The 17393-nt window shown below is 49.5% G+C and overlaps 2 protein-coding genes and 1 pseudogene across 10 annotated transcripts in view; 2 read left to right on the top strand and 1 right to left on the bottom strand.

Annotated features, from left to right (window-relative positions):
* The window catches only part of LOC129026393 (protein-lysine N-methyltransferase EEF2KMT-like), a 15115-nt gene extending 11741 nt beyond the window's left edge, over window positions 1-3374 (top strand). For all 9 annotated transcript variants that reach the window (XM_063654811.1, XM_054473694.2, XM_063654809.1 and 6 more), the window contains one exon: window positions 1943-3374. In XM_063654811.1, the coding sequence (XP_063510881.1) occupies window positions 1943-2043 (101 nt within the window). In that variant the 3' untranslated portion in view covers window positions 2044-3374. The remainder of the gene's footprint in view (window positions 1-1942) is intronic.
* LOC129026401 (chitobiosyldiphosphodolichol beta-mannosyltransferase-like) lies at window positions 2280-17393 on the bottom strand (annotated as a pseudogene).
* The window catches only part of LOC129016074 (olfactory receptor 7E24-like), a 50956-nt gene continuing 43288 nt past the window's right edge, over window positions 9726-17393 (top strand). Inside the window, exon 1 of the mRNA XM_063654812.1 lies at window positions 9726-10521. The gene's annotated coding sequence lies outside the window, so the exon portion shown is untranslated. The remainder of the gene's footprint in view (window positions 10522-17393) is intronic.

The raw sequence follows: 17393 nt of genomic DNA, 5'->3' as shown, positions 1-17393 counted from the left end.
CCTGGCTAAGTGTTGTGTTTTTTGTAGAGTTGAGGTTTCGCCATGTCGGCCAGGCTGGTCTTGAACTCCTGACCTCAAGTGATCTGCCGCCTCAGCCTCCCAAAGTGTTAGGATTACAGGTGTGAGCCACTGCGCCCAGCCCCATTTTTGTTTAAAAACTAATAATAATCACCCACACATGGTAATGAGTACCTATATTCCCAACTACTCAGGAGGCTGAGGCGGGAGCTTGGCTTAAGCCCAGGAGTTTGTGGCCACCTTGAGCAACATAGCAAGACTTCATCTCAAAAAAAATTATCACAATAATCATTTTCTCATGAGCATACCTATGGGGAAAACCTAGAATATATATATATAGCAGGCTTGTCCAACCTGCGGCCCAACACAAATCTGTAAACTTTCTTAAAACAATATGAGGTTTTTTTGTGATTCCTTTTCTTTTAGCTCATCAGCTATTGCTAGCGTTAGTGTATTTTATGTGTGGCCCAAGGCGATTCTTCTTCCAATGTGGCGCAGGGAGGCCAAAAGATTGGACATCCCTCATATACACGTTAACAGGTGCCATCCTTGGATGGCAGGATTATAGAGACTTCTACACGTTCATGTCTGCACTGCTTCATTTTTATAAATACGCATTTTCCACTCCTAACAAAAAACTGTGATTGAAAATCATCCCGGGTCACAGTGTCTCACGCCTGTAATCCTAACACTGTAAGAGGCTGAGGCTTTGGGAGGCTGAGGTGAGCAGATCACCTGAGGTCAAGAGTTCAGGACCAGCCTGGCCAACACGGTGAAACCCCATCTCTACTAAAAACACAAAAATTAGCCAGGCATGGTCGTGCACGCCTATAATCCCAGCTACTCGGGAGGCTGAGGCAGGAGAATCACTTGAACCTGGGAGGTGTTGCAGTGAGCTGAGATTGCGCCACTGCACTCCAGCCTGGGGAACAGAGTAAAACTCCATCTAAAAAAAATAAAAGAGGCTGAGGCAGGAGAATCACTTGAGGCCATGCGTTCAGGACCCCATCTCTACAAAATAAAACAATTACTGGCATGGGGGCACGCACCCGTCATCCCAGCTACTCAGCAAGTGGGAGGATTGCTAGAGCCCAGGAGTCGAGGCTGTGGTGAGCAATGACTGTGCCACTGCACTCCAGCCTGGGTGACAGAACAAGATCTTGTCTCAAGAAACAAAAAAAGTTCATTCTGGCTAATGGCTCTTCAGACATCTGTGCTTATGAGAACACCAGCCCCTTCTAAGCTGTGTGTGTGTATGTGTGTGTGTGTGTGTGTGTGTGTGTATGGTTTTTTTTTTTTTTTTAGACGGAGTCTCACTCTGTCACTCAGGCTGGAGTGCAGTGGCACAATCTCGGCTCACTGCAACTTCCGCCTCCTGGGTTCAAGCAATTCTCCCGCCTCAGCCTCCCAAGTAGCTGGGATTACAGGCACCCGCCATCATGCCTGGCTAATTTTTGTATTTTTGTAGAGATGGGGTTTCACCATGTTGGCCAGGCTGGTCTCGAACTCCTGACCTCAAGTGATCCGCCCACCTTGGCCTCCCAACGTGTTGGGATTACAGGCGTGAGCCACTGTGCCCGGCCACTTTCTAAGCTTTGTGAAGAGGGGGTTGACTGAGCAGCCAGGTAGATGTGGGTTCAGATCTCTGCTTCTGTCCCGCTGTGCCAAGTGCTTAGGCAGACGCTGGCAGAGAGTGGACAGCGGCAGGGTGCCTGCTGCTAGCCATTTCTATGCAAAATCAGATTTCTGGTCCCATCCTGGAGGCCAATTCTAGGCACCTGGGTGGGCCTGGGAACCTGTGAACCAAGTAAACTGACTTGGACACCCCCCAACCCCGCCAGGCCTGTCCTAGCAGTCCCATACAATACGCTCATGTCCTGTCCCCAAACACCGCCATCCTCAAACACATGTGCTCTGTTTCCAGGCCGGGCCAGGATCAGATGGGAAGTGGAACCTCGTCATGACCAGAAACTGTTTCCCTACGAAGAGCACTTGGAGATGGCAATGCTGAACCTCACACTGTAGGACTCGCACACGACTCCAACGTGATTGTGAGAATCAAGTCACTCTCGTGGGAAGAATTTTTATATGGGAAAGCGGAGAAAACTTTCATTGGACTGGAATGTTTGGAGAGTGTTAAATTCCAAATCAGGAACCACAAACTCCCCTCTAATAAGACATTGGCTATCTGAGCGTGTAGTGCCCCCTTTCTGCCAGCAGTTCTGGATCTTAAGAAAATCACCATAAATCAGACATGAAAATTCTGGCTCCAAAAATAGCATTTTCTTTGTGCAAATAAAAACGTGTGTATCAAGTATGACGTTCCCCCAACGTGGACACACTCGGTTCCTCACAAAGCCAAACCCGCTGCAGCTGCCACATCCCTGGGCTTACGGTGCAGCAGGTGCTTTTTTGAAGACAAGAATGAAAGTGTTAGGAAGACGGCAGAAAGGTGACACCTGGAGACCAAACGCAGGATGAGGAGTACTGCAGGTCACAGGGAAGTCACAGAACAGTAATACGCCAGCAGGGGCAGGGGCGTGAAGAACAGAAGAAGACAGGAAGCATTTCCCAGACTCCAGAGAAGAAATCAGGGCCAACCACAGCTTCCCGGGTCACAGAACCAATTCGTTCACGAGGCGGCAGCACTGCCGTCATTTCAGCTTCTGGTCACTGGGAGGCGCTGCTCGAAAGGATTTGCCCTGAGACTCTGAGAAGAAGCTGCGGGGAGGACAGCAGGGGTCCTGGGGTTTTAGCCTCTGGCCCAGGAGTTATGTGTCCATAACCAAAGGGAGCACAGTCTGCACCCAGCTCTCATCCCATCGGAGCTGCTGTGACTCCCGCAGGTTCTTCCGGAACTGGTTTAGCTTGCCCGCAGGATCAGGAAAGTTTGAGAAAAGCATCTGCAAAAAAATAAAGAGCAGAGCTTACCTCATTGCCTGTCCCCACCCCATCCCAGGTCACCACCTGGCTGACCCCAGGTCGCCGACCCAACAACAACCCCTCCGAAGTCCCTAACTCCCTCACTTGGACTCGAGACCCTTCACACCCCAACAGCGCTCCACCTCCAACTTGACATCAAGCTTTCTGGAAACTTCCCCGCATGTCCCACTTTCCCACACTTGGTGCTGTGGAGCACCTCCCGGCCTCTACATGGTGTACGTTCCCCCTGTGAGCACCCTCCTCTTGGCCTCTGGCAAACACAGTCCCACCCATCTGCGGGTAACAAGGGGGTGTCGGTGTTCTTTTCAGCCTTGCTAAACTGTCTGAATCAAGGATCACAAACTACAGCCTGCAGGCCAAATCCAGCCCACAGCCTGTGTTTGTAAATAAAGTTTTATTGGAACAAAGCCACACCCCTTAATCTACAGATGATCTGTGGCTACTTTCACACCACAACAGAGTACCATGGTTCTGACAGAGACTGAGGGACCCAGTCTAAATGACTTCCGACCTGGACCTTTACTGGAAATCCTGCCAATCATTCTGTTGGCAAAAATGATGTATTACTTTTTGCAATAAGAAACAAGTAACCTTTGCAGAATTCCACCCATCTTTCAAGGCTGGTCCCAGAAGCTCCCTTTGCCCACCCACCTACCTGATCCTGATCACTTCCTAAACTGCAGCCCGGCCCACCCGGCTCCAGCATCATTTGTGGAGTGTCAGCTCCATAAATCCAGAGGGCAGGTGGGGGTGTGTCCTAACTTTCCTGAGACTACTGTATCGAAACAGGACAGCAGAGGGGGCCGGCCTCTGTGAGTTCTGCTCCCTCCCTAACTTTTCTGCCAGACCCCACATGGTTCCACCCTGGCTGTGGGAATCATGGATCAGGGAGCGTGGCTCGGTGCCAGTCTTCAGAACCCTCCCCACCCTGGCATGGTGGCAGACGTGGCTACCTGCAGCTGAGCTGCCAGTTCCTCTGAGTCCTCAAAGACCAGGCCATTTTCTTCATGTTTCACCAGCTCATGTAAACTGCAGAGAGAACCAAGGGAGCTTGAGAGCTGCCTGGAGAAGACACCAGACCCCTGGGGTGCCCCCCTGGGCTCCCTCCCACCCCACGCTCAAGCCAGGCTGGGGGTTGGAACAGGGGATGTGGTTTCCGGGAACTGGTTCTTAGATTTGGCATCTGAAGGGTATAAAGGCCTGGGGGGGTGCACATCAAAATGGCCAAACCGATTTGAGGAGGGAGCCTTAAGGAGGGTTTGTACCTTTTCTGCTGGATGCTCTTCAAGGACTGAAGAATTATTTTTGAATGTTTTCCTTAGTTCCATGGCCATGGAACAAGTAAAGGCAACCCCCTGGGGACGGGCTCAGCACATAAAAGATGACTTTTCTAGGGCACCAGGTTTGATCCCGACATTCCCTGAGCTCAGCTCACACGAGGGGCTCACATCCCTGAATCCCATCCAGGGGCCGGCTCCTGAGCAGGGGCCAAGGGCTCAGCTTGTGCTGGGGCTACTGCTTCTAGAATCTCCTCTAACGCCGCCCTTCCAAACACCCGTCTATGCTGGGTGGAGTGAGCCACAGCGTGGCACTCATTTAACTGATTCAAACCCACCATGTGAGCTTGGCCAAAAGGGACATGGCGGGAGAGAAAAAACAAAGAAAACCATGTAAGCCTGCAGGCAACTCCCGCCAATTCTACTCCAGGAGAAAAAGCCCCGAGTGGAGTTCTAGTACTTAAGATGCTTTTCTTTCATATTAGGTTGGTGCAAAAGTAATTGTCATTTTTAATGGCAAAAGCCGTGATTACTTTTGTACCAACCTAAATATAACATGAGCCCTAAATGGAAGCAACTACTTCAGTGAGGCTCAGCCCAGCCACAGTAACCGCAGGGCTCCTCCTGGCCTCCAGTGTGTGCTGGACTGACCGAGGGGCAGGGCCTCACTGTGGGCAGCTCGCTCTGCACTGCTTCCCCCTCAGCGGTGGATCTGGGAAACTATCCCCAGAAAGATTCGGGTTCTGCTCCTACCACTTGAAGTTCATGGCACACACAGGCAAACGGCACCCGAACATGTCCACCAGCTTCATGGGCAGGTCCAGGCCACTGGAAGACGGGTGCAGACAGACACCCAGGTCCGCCGACCCTGCTAGGCAAGAGGGGTGGGTCAGAGCGCTGGTCTCTGCCCTGGGAACACAAATCCTCCCAGCACAGTGAGGCAACATCCCCCGAGGGGAGTGAAAATCGGATAAGGCCCCCGACAGCCCCAAGCACAAGTGGCTTAAGCTGGCCAAGCAGCCACATGGCCTGGCTGGGACATCTGAAAATGTAAATTGACACTTTTTCTACGTAACCACAATTTGGTTTTCTTGTTGTTGTTTTGTTTTGAGACAGAGTCTCACTCTGTCACCCAGGCTGGAGTGCAGTGGCACAATCTTGGCTCACTGCAACCTCCATCTCCCAGGTTCACCTCCCGCCTGTAATCCCAGCATTTTGGGAGGCCAAGGCGGGCAGATCACCTGAGGTCAGGAGTTCAAGACCAGCCTGGCCAACATGGTGAAACCCCATCCTCACTAAAAAAATACAAAATTAGCCAAGCGTCGTGGCAGGTGCCTGTAATCCCAGCTACTCGGGAGGCTGAGGCAGGAGAATCGCTTGAACCCGGGAAGGTAGAGGTTACGTCAGCCAAGATCGTGCCATTGCACTCCAGCCTGGGCTACAAGAGTGAAACTCCGTCTCAAAATAGTAATAATAATAATAAACTACAGCACACCCACCACAAACCAGCTGTCAGTGTGAAAATAAAGCCACATAGCTTAACATTTCTAAAGACTAGCTGGGGCCAAGCGTGATGGGTCATGCCTAGAATCCCAGCACTTAGGGAGGCCAAGGCGGGAGGATCACTTGAGGTCAGGAGATCAAGACCAGCCTGGCCAACATGGTGAAACCCTGTCTCTGCTAAAAATGCAAAAATAAGCCAGGTGTTGTTGTGGGCTCCTGTAATTCTGTAATCTACTCGAGAGGCTGAGGTGGGAGAATCGCTTGAACCTAGGAGGTGGAGGTTGCATGAACTGAGATCGTGCACTCCAGCCCAGGCAATGGAGCCAGACTGTGTAAAACAAAGACTAGCTGGAGAGTCCCACCAGGAAAAGGCCCTCCGCCTCCAACTGTTCTGCTCATTCGAAGCTGGAAGATGCGGCTCTAGAGACGCATCAGGAGCAAGCAACGACTCCCCACTTGGAGAAATCAACGGGGAAAGAGACGGAGGCAAGGGAGAACCATCTCACTGGGAGAGGCGACGCTGTTTGACACGCCGTCCCTGTACCTCCCAAAGCCACTGCCCTCCCACACCTGGGCAACAGTGGCCCCAACCCCAGGCCCAGCCCTCCTGCAGGAAGGAAGAGGACTGAATGGAGGGCGTGGCAGGCTGAAAGGACGTGGCCTCCTCAAACCCCTTGGTAAACGGCCTCTGGGGCCACCTGGCAGGGAGGGGCTGGCACACCAGGAAGTAGCCTCCTCCCGGGAGTTCAGCCGGAGCCCAGGTCCCATCCCCAAGTGGCCTCCAGAGCCACCTTTTCAGAAAAAGTACATCCCGCCCACCCCTGTTCCCCCTGCTTAAGGCCCCGCCTCCTCCCTGAGCCTCCTGCTGGCCTCTCACCTAGAAGCAGGGGGTAGTCCTCGGCCTCCAGCCAGGGGGTGCAGACCTGGATGTGCTGGAAATGCTTCTGGTGGATGAGGTGGCTGTAATACTCCCTCAGAGGCCCTTTGCCTTCACAGAGAAGAGCAGACACTGCCATGGACCCTTCTCTGTCCCTGCCACGTGGCCCCAGGCCCAAGACACAGCCCCCTAGGAGGGATTCCTTTCCCAGAAGATCCACCCCTCGGCAGCTCCAGTCAGGACCCATCCGGGCCCTTCCAGAAGCAACCCAGGAGCCCCGAGACCTGCAGGAGTGTGTGCACCCTGACCCCTGACCCCTGACCCCTGACCCCTGACGCACAGCTCTGCACCTGCAGCCAGCTGGTCTCGGGCTGCAAATATGGCGGGGTAAGCACTGGCCTGGCACCTGACCGCCCACTGGGTGGACCCAGCCTTTGGTCTATATTGTGCACATGGGACACGGGGACTCCCCCTGTCCTGGCACAGCCCACAGAGCACATGGTGCCGGTTCCAAACCACTCCCGGGAGCCTAGAGGCCAAAGGAGGGAGGAGAGCAGGACCAGCAGCTGGCCCAGACCCCACCTCTTCCCACACCGCTTCCTCTTTTCTCCCTCCTCACTGAGTCACCTTGAAAGGGCTCAGCAGCAGTAACTGTGGGACAGGGGCTCTTCCGTTTGAAAAATTGAAAGAGGCGCTCGGTTAAGGCACCAATGACATAGCTGGGCACAGTGGTTCATGCCTATAATTCGAGCATATTCAGAGGCCAAGGCGGGTGGATCACCTGAGGTCAGGAGTTCAATACCAGCCTAGCCAACATGATGAAACCCTGTTTCTTCTAAAAATACAAAAATTAGCTGCGTGTGGTGGGCACCTGTAGTCCCAGCTACTTGGGAGGCTGAGGCACGAGAATTGCTTGAATGTGAGAGGTGGAGGTTGCAGTGAGCAGAGATCGCACCACTGCACCCCACCCTGGGCGACAGAGACTTTGTCTCAAAAAAAAAAAAAAAAGACACCAATGACGTAACAACAACAACAAAAAAGATGCTTAGAAACTACTGAAAAAGTAGAAAGCTTGGTATCTACAGATTCAAATCTGGGCTCCCTGCACTGCTGTGAAACCATCTGAGCCTCAGGTTCCCCCCACATCAAGCAGTATAAGACCCTATGGCAGAGAGCTGCAGTGAGGATTAAGGAGACAAGATCATGTGAAGCACAGGGTAAAGGCTGCGTGACTCTCCCCCTCCACCATCCCCTAACCAAACAGACACCGAGGGTCCCAGGCGGTACCTGTTATCACACAGACGAGAGAAGGAAGGTTGTGTCCATCAAGAGTCAGTTGCTCAAATTCTGTGTTTAAAAAAAGAAACAATTCTACACGGAATTTCTGATAGAATTTTTTTTTTTTTTCTGACAGACTCTCACTCTGACACCCAGGCTGGAATGCAATGGCACCATCTCATCTCACTGCAAACTCTGCCTCCCGGGTTCAAGTAATTCTCATGCATCAGCTTCCCAAGTAGCTGGGATTACAGGCACCCACAACCATACCTAGCTAATTTTTGTATTTTTGGTAAAGACAGGTTTCGCCATGTTGGCCAGGTTGGTCTCGAACCCCTGACCTCTGGTGATCTGCCTGCCTCAGCCTTCCAGAGTTCTACGTTTACAGCTGTGAGCCACCATGCCCATTCAGAAAAAATTTTTTAAATAGACAATAGCCAGAGTCACCTGGTCAGGTGGAGAAAGAGCACTGCTCTGGCGGGCAGGCCACCAGCCTCTGTGAGATACTCTCCTGAAGGGGGCATTTCAGCGTCAGGGCCTGGTCACTCCCCAACTGGGGATTCAAGGCGGCCCACCTCCACCACACCCGGTGTCCTGGGACAGGAACATGCTGCAGGCCAGACAAGCAGCTCACAGCTCAGTGGCCCCCGACAAGCGCAGAGCTCCTCACCACAGCCGCACACCTACTTTCTAAAGCTGCCAGCAGGATGGAGAAGTCTTCGTCCTGTATGAGAAGAGAATTGAATGTCAGGGGCCTGTTTCTGGACACCCCTCTTCCAGCTCACACGCCCTCCCCTTCTCATTGAGACCGTGGCGGGGTGGGGGTATGCAGGACTGGCGGGGGTGAGGAGAACACAGGTTGGCCAGGTGCCGTCACACCAACCCCAAGTACTCCAGGGGTCGTGCAGACCTGTCCAGCTCGTGCTGCTGACCAGCAGGGCTGGCCGCTCACGGAGACATGTCACCAGCCCGCTCCCAGCATCCCGCTCCGTGAAGGCTGATCGCTCCGTGGCTGGGTCCTCAGGTTCTGAGCTGAAAGAGCAGAAAAAAAGCCTGTGAGAGGCCACAGAGCAGGCCCATGACCCAGAACGGGCATCTCCTGCCGTGGCGAGGCCTGCAGGCTCCCAACGGTTGGGGTGCCCGGCCACATCAGCAGCACCAGGCCACCCCTGCCATCCGAGGCCTGGGCTTGCTTTCTCTAATATTGTTGCTGGGTGCTAAGGTTACAACAGCAAACAAGACTGACTCATTCCTTTTCTCCACGGGACTTACTGTCTTATCCCCTAGACTCAAGATGAGGGTGCAGGGATGCCCTCCCACACCACCCCAGCTTACCCAGGTGCACACCTCAGGGTGTGTGGACCTGCACAAAGGTCCCCTCCTTAGCCCCATGAGACACCCCAGGGGACACACAGGTCCACAGATCCTGCCACAGGCCTGGGAACCCACTGGCTGGAGAGTAAATACTTCAGGCTTTGTGGGCCACAGGTTCTCTGTTGCAAAATGCGATTCTGCTATTGTAGCTCAAAGGCGGCTGGAGACAACTCAGAAGGCAATGAGTGTGTTGTGTCCCAAAGAAGCTTGATTTACAAAAGCAGGAGACTGGCCTGTAGCCTTAGTTTGCCAACCCCTGGATGAGTGGGTTCCCAGGTCTGCAGTGAGAAGGGCACAGGCCAGGGCAGTGGGGAGCAGGAGAGAAGGCAGCTGAGGATGGGAGGCCTACCGGGCCCTGAACGGAGAGTGCGTGCTGCCCAGCTTCATGAAGAGCCGGTGCTGCAGGTCCAGAGGTGCCTCTTTAAAGAAAGATGCCGGCTTGTCATAGATGGTCACAGCCCTGCAATGAAATCATGGCGGGGCTATTGGGAGGGCTGAAGAAAGGCCTCAGGAATAGAGGACTCAGAGGCTCCAGGAAAAGAAGGACGCTTGGGGAATCCAAGTCTCAGACACGATGACAAGAAGAAGCCTTGCAATCACTTGGGAATGCACAGAGAGACATCCTAGGACCAAAACTGCCGGGATCCCTTGGCTGGCTGGGAAAGAAACTCTGCCCCCTCCTCTCCCGGCTTCCCCAAATTTTCCCATAATGTTGCCAAGCATTAGTCCAGCGTGGAGGCTACTTTCTGCTCAAACCACTCATTTGGGTCCCGTGCCCAACGTCACCCATCCTCAGCAAAACAACCTTTATTTCCTTCTTCCTGGTTTCCAGAAAGTTCCCCTAAAGCCCTGAGGAATCACCGAATGAAAGGGGCTTTTTACAAATAGGAAACTTAATTAGAGTGCCAATACACAACATGGATTGCACAAGGCTGGGTCTAAGATAAAACCAGACTGTGGACAACAGAACAGATAAGACCCACATGGCTCTGCACTGCCTGGGTCTGTTATTGTGTGGAGGAATGTCTTAGTCTGTTGCTCCTGTGGGTGTAGCTAAAGCACGAACCAGGAGTCTTCATACTTAGAAAGCAGTTAGACACCTGAGAACCCATCCCAAACTACAGCCTTCCACAGAACCTTCTGGAACCTTCTGGAATGCAACTCATTACTGCCAGAGGGTCTTTGATGGGAGTCTACTCTCTGCCATTTGTCTTCAAAGAGAATACCCACATATTCTCTTTCCGTGGAAAGGTAAGTTATTAGAGTTTATGCAGTCTGGTACATTAATTGAGAGCTTTACTTCAAAGAATGTCACGTTTACGATTCAGTCTCACAGACTGGGTTAAAAAGGCAGTGTTGACTATTAAGTTGTAAATTACTATCATGATCATTATTATTATTCAAGCAAGCTGTGAGAAATGAGCATTATCTCACGATATCTGCATTTTAGTGAACCTGAAGGAAGAGTGTATTTGCTGGAATTACAGAAGCCTGAGAACCACAGGGGAATTCTCACTGCAGGGTATTCAGGGTCAAAGGCTGATTCTATTTTGCATGCTCAATCCTTCCTCAATTTATTTTTATTTCTTTATTTATTTTTTGAGACAGGGTCTCACTCTGTCGCCCAGGCTGGAGCACCTTGGTGCAATCTCAGCTCACCGCAACCTCGCCTCCCGGGTTCAAGTGATTCTCCTGCCTCAGCCTCCGGAGTAGCTGGGATTTCAGGCACCCACCACAAAGTCCAGCTAATTTTTGTATTGTTAGTAGAGATGGGATTTCACCATGTTGGCCAGGCTGGTCTCGAACTCCTGACCTCATGTCATCCTTCTGCCTCGGCCTCCCAAAGTGCTGGGATTACAGTCATGAGCCACCGTGCCCGGCCCTCAATTTAATTTTTCTATTTATTTATTTATGTATTTATGTATTTATTTATTTATTTAGAGATGGATTTTCGCTCTTGTCCTCCAGGCTGGAGTGCAGTGGCGTGATCTCGGCTCACTGCTACTTCTGCCTCCAGGATTCAAGTAATTCTCCTACTTCAGCCTCCCGCATAACTGGGATTATAGTCACGCACCCCTGCGCCCAGCTAATTTTTGTATCTTTTTTTTTCTTTTATTATTATTATTATTATTATTATTTTACTTTAGGTTTTATGGTACATGTGCGCAATGTGCAGGTAAGTTACATATGTATACATGTGCCATGCTGGTGCGCTGCACCCACCAACTCGTCATCTAGCATTAGGTATATCTCCCAATGCTATCCCTCCCTCCTCCCCCCACCCCACAACAGTCCCCGAAGTGTGATGTTCCCCTTCCTGTGTCCATGTGTTCTCATTGTTCAATTCCCACCTATGAGTGAGAATATGCGGTGTTTGGTTTTTTGTTCTTGCGATAGTTTACTGAGAATGATGATTTCCAATTTCATCCATGTCCCTACAAAGGACATGAACTCATCATTTTTTATGGCTGCATAGTATTCCATGGTGTATATGTGCCACATTTTCTTATTTATGCAGCCAAAAAACACATGAAAAAATGCTCACCATCACTGGCCATCAGAGAAATGCAAATCAAAACCACAATGAGATACCATCTCACACCAGTTAGAATGGCAATCATTAAAAAGTCAGGAAACAACAGGTGCTGGAGAGGATGTGGAGAAATAGGAACACTTTTACACTGTTGGTGGGACTGTAAACTAGTTCAACCCTTGTGGAAGTCAGTGTGGCGATTCCTCAGGGATCTAGAACTAGAAATTCCATTCGACCCAGCCATCCCATTACTGGGTATATATCCAAAGGACTATAAATCATGCTGCTATAAAGACACATGCACACGTATGTTTATTGCCGCATTATTCACAATAGCAAAGACTTGGAACCAACCCAAATGTCCAACAATGATAGACTGGATTAAGAAAATGTGGCACATAATTTTTGTATCTTTAAGTAGAGACAGGGTTTCACCATGTTGGCCAGGCTGGTCTCGAACTCCTGACCTCAGGTGATACATCTGCCTCAGCCTCCCAAAATGCTGAGATTAGAGGTGTGAGTCACTGCACCTGGCCCCTCAATTTAATTTTAATAAAATTATCAGGGAAATAAGCCACAAAAGGACAATGTGCACACTTCAGAACAGAGCTGTCCAATAGAAATATAATGTAATCCACATGTGTAATATTAAATAATTTAGTCACCACATTAGAAAAAGTAAAAGGGGTGAAATGAATTCTCCTCGTAAACTTTATTTAACCAATATATTCAAAATATTATTATTTCAACATTAATGAATACTGAAAAATTCTTAATGAGATATTTTATGTTCTAGTGTATATTTTACACTAGTGTATATTTTACACTAACAGCATATCTCAGTTGAGACGGCCACATCTCAAGTGCCCAGTAGCCACGTGTGGCCTGAGGCCATGACTCTGGGCAGTACAGCTTTAGGTGAGTCTAGGGCAGGGCAGAGGGGGGCACCTGGGATCAGATGTGGAGCCTGGGGCCTTATTTCGCACCGTTTGGTGAGGGCACATTCTTGCCATAAAACCCAGGTCAAGCGTGACTCACAAAGGGGCCAGTGGAGGTGCCTCAGTTTACTTGGGAGCTTGGCCTCTCCAGCTTGCCTTCCTACTGCCTGGAAGAAGATTGGTGTCCTCTTGCCTTCTCTGGCCCCTTTCCCAAGAACCCTCCCAGAATTTAGTCCTATGAAGGGCCGGGGTGCAAGGAGTCACCCACACAATGACAGGACCCACCAGCAATACCAGAAGTTGGCCAGCCCTACTCATCCAAATTCCTTTCTGCCAGCTGGACATCACAAGGATTTCAGACTGCCATCTTGTGGCAACTCCATTTTGGGGTCCAGGGATGTAAGGGTTACTCTATTAGTCCATTCTCACTCTGCTAATAAAGACATACCTGAGACTGGGTAATTGATAAAGAAAAAGAGGTTTAATGGACTCACACATCCACATGACTGGGGAGGCCTCATGATTATGGTACAAGGTGGAGGAGGAGCAAAGTCACATCTTACATGGCAGCAGGCAAGAGACTTGTGCAGGGGAGCTCCCCTTTATAAAACCATTGGATCACGCAGGGCACAGTGACTCACACCTCTAATCACAGCACTTTGGGAAGCCAAGGTGGGTGGATCACCTGAGATCAGGAGTTTGAGACCACCTTGGCCAACATGTTGAAACCCCATCTCTAATAAAAATACAAAAATTAGCCAGGCGTGATGGCTCATGCCTGTTGTCCTAGATTCTCAGGAGGCTGAGGCACGAAAATTGCTTAAATCCAGGAGGTGGAGGTTGCAGTGAGCTGAGATCATGCCACTGCACTCCAGCCTGGGCAATAGAGTGCGACTCGGTCTCAAAAAAAGAAAAAAAAAAATTAGATCTTGTGAGACTTATTCAATGTCATGAATAATGACATTGGAATGGAAAGACCCACTCCATGATTCAGTTACCTCCCACTAGGTCCCTCCCACAACATGTGGTGATTATGGGAACTACAATTAGAGATTTGGGTGGGGACACAGCCACACCATATCAGTTACTGAGCTGGGCATCTTCTTCCTTGAATGCACATTGGCCTCTGAGGCACTTCCTGGTTAACCTCATTCCACAGCTGAGAAAACCCAGGCTTGGCACAGGCAAGGGAGCTGACCCAAAATCTCCCATCTTATTATTGGAAAGACCAAGACTGGACCCACAACTGTGCTCTTGTTTTGAGTCACCATGCTGCCCCCAAGATCAGATCTCAAAACAAGCAGACATGGGGGGCTCAGAAGGTCCCCAGCCTAGAACTTTCCTGTCACCCAATGACACTAAAGGCTAAGCTGGCGGCTTATTATTCTGGATTCACACTAGAATGACCTTGGGGTTTGTTTCACACATGCCGATGTGTGGAGTTTCACCCCCAGCTAACTGACTATGAATCTCTGGGTTGGGGCCTGGGCACTGATATTCATGCAGAGCTTCTGGGATGATCCTATTGCATCGCCAAGGTTGACGACTGCAGAAACATTGCACACTTTTTCATTCATTTAGTTATTAAATATATAATATTTATTATTATTTTTGCAGACACAGAAGCGTTGCAAGAATAGTACAAAGACATCTTTTATACCCTTCGCTGAGATTCCCCAGTGCTACCATTTTACCCCATTTAATTTATTATTTTCTAAGTGGCAGATAAGTTATCCTTTACCCCTAAATATTCCTGTGTATTCCTTAATAACAAGGACTTTCTCTTATATAACCAAGGCAATGATCAAAATCAGGAAACTAACCCTGCTACAATACGGTTTTCTAATGTATGGACCTCATTCAGATTTCGCCTGTTAATCCAGTGATGTATATTGGAGCAAAAGATAAGCACAGATCATGCATTATTTTCAGTTGTTGTGTCTCTGTAGGTCCCTTTTAGCCTGGAACAGCTCCTCACTTTATCTTTCATGGTATTGGCATTCTTGAAGAACACGAGGCGGTTATCTGATAGATGTTCCTTACTTTGGATTTGGCTGATGTTTCTTGGCGGTGATACTCTTATGCATTTGGGGTGGGAGTATCACAGCAATGGTGTCATGTTCTCTGTCATCACATCAGGAAGGATATGCTCATGGTTTACCCCATTACACCAAAGTGAATGTTGATCGTTCAGTGAAGGTGGGCGCAGGTTCATTGCATTATATTGCAGAAGCCATCATCAGCCATACTCGCTCTGATTAACCGATCATCTTAGGTAGCCATTTATCTAACAAGGCTATAAGGGTCTTGAACTCAGGGTAAGCACGCCTTAAAGCAGAAGAGAAGAAAGGAAGGAAGGCTCTAGAACCTGGAGCTTTGGCAAACGGGACAGTTGTGGGGAACGTACCACCAAAGTTGCTCCTGGCATTAGGATGTAGAGGAAGGAGAACATTCTATCTAGAAGGGGTTTGGGGTGAGCGAGAGGGGCGTGGGAGAGTCAGAGTCTGCCCACTTGTGGTTTAGCTGAGGGCTACACTGTGGTAGACAGGTCTTTCATTGCTGCTCTTGAAAATTTTGTTTTGCAATCCTTCATCTAAAACGGAACAAATCCCTTTTTTTAGTTTTGGCCCACTTTGCTTCATCTGTCTTCTCTTATTTTTAGAGACAGGGGCTTGCTCTGTTGCCCAGGCTGGAGTGCAGTGATATGATCATAGGTCACTGCAGCCTTGACCTCCTGGGCTCAAGCAATCCTCCTGCCTTAGCCTCCTGAGTAACTGGGACTACAGGTGTGCACCACTGCACCTGGCTAATTTATTTTATTTAGTTTAGTTTTTGTAGAGACGAGGTATCACTTTGTTGCCCAGGCTGATCTTGAACCCTTGGCTTCAAGGGATCCTCCCGCCTCGGCCTCCTAAACTGTTGAGATGACAGGCATGAGCCACCATGCCCACCTCTGTCTTTTCTCTTGGGATTAATGACTTCCACATTAGCTCCAGGAATAATTTCTGTTAAGGTGATGCCTGACTTGACACTTCTGGTAACTCCCGTTGTTTATCTATTGCTTATCTCCAGAACCCATGTGATGCTTCCTACTTCAAAGCACACTAGCGCCTGTCAGCTTGAAGGCATCCCCTGAGCTGCTGGCAAACAAGGCCTTTTTACCCAGAGATTAACCTCTTATTTGTTTTAATAAATGATCAAAGTTGGTTTGCCTCCTGTGCGTATGTTGGTTGGGGCCAAGAGGGGATCTTGGTGATTTCTGTCCACCTGTTACCTCAGGCCTCCTGGTGGCCCCTGAACAAAAGTGAGGCAGGTAGAGCAATGAACAGTGTTCCCCATCTGCCTTGCTGCCATTAGTATTTTTGCCTATGGTTGTCTTTGGCGCGTGTCACTCCCTCATCTTTGTTCCCTCTCCTTCTTGTATTTACCTTCACCTGGGCTGCTGAGTGCTGCGGGAGAAACGTCGGGTTGTTGCGGAGATTGTGGCCACAACAAATTTAGGTTCCCCACCCTCACGTTGTCCCTCACTGTTCTCTTCCTCATACCTTTGAAGAAAACAACTCGTGGAGGTCATCATTTTCACAAAGGTGAACATTTAACAGAGCAGGGCACTGTTGTGGGTTGAATTGCATCCCCTCTCCCACAAAAGACTTCTTGGAGTCCTGACCCCCAGTACCTCAAAATGTGACATATTTGGAGACAGTCATTACAAAGGTAGTCAAGATCAAATGAGGTTGATAGAGTGGGCTTTATCCAGTATAATGGATGTCCTTATGGAAAGGGGAAATTGGCCAGGTGCAGTGGCTCATGGCTGTAATCCTAGCACTTTGGGAGGCTGAGGCAAGAGGATCACTTGAGATCAAGGTTCAAGACCACCCTGGCCAACATAGGGAGATTCCCATCTCTATTAAAAAGATAATAAATAAAATAGGCCAGGCACAGTGGCTCATGCCTGTAATCCTAGCACTTTTGGAGGCTGAGGCGGGAGGATCACTTGAGGCCAAAGTTCAAGACCAACCTGGCCAACACAGCAAGACCCCCATCTTTAAAAAATAATAAATAGGCCAGGCGCGGTGGCTCACGCCTGTAATCTTAGCAGTTTGGGAGGCCGAGGCAGGTGGATAACTTGAGGTCCGGAGTTCAAGACCAGCCTGGCCAACATGCTGAAACCTGTCTCCAATAAAAATCCAAAAAAATTATCTGTGCATAGTGGTGGGCACCTGTAATCCCAGCTACTCGGGAGGCTGAGGGAGGATAATTGCTTGAACCCAGGAGGCAGAAGTGGCAGTGAGCCAAGATTGCACCACTGCACTCCAGCCCAGGTGACAGAACAGGATTCTGTCTCAAAATAAATAAATAAATAAATAAATAAATAAAATTATATATATCTATATATATACACACACTACATATATGTGTATGTGTGTGTAGATATAGATATAGTTATAGATATAGATAAAGATATAGATATAGATATAGATATAGATATAGATATAGATATAGATATAGATATAGATATGGAAAGGGGAAATTTTGGACCCACATGCACACAGGGAGAAGGCCACGTGAAGACTGGACTTCTGCTTCCACAAGCTAAGGAGCTGGCGGAAGCTGGGAGGGAGATCCTTCCCTAGTATCTTCAGAGGGAGCAT

This window comes from Pongo pygmaeus, chromosome 18 (assembly GCF_028885625.2).
Source record: "Pongo pygmaeus isolate AG05252 chromosome 18, NHGRI_mPonPyg2-v2.0_pri, whole genome shotgun sequence".
NCBI lineage: Eukaryota > Metazoa > Chordata > Mammalia > Primates > Hominidae > Pongo > Pongo pygmaeus.
This window is presented reverse-complemented; position numbering and strand designations above follow the sequence as displayed.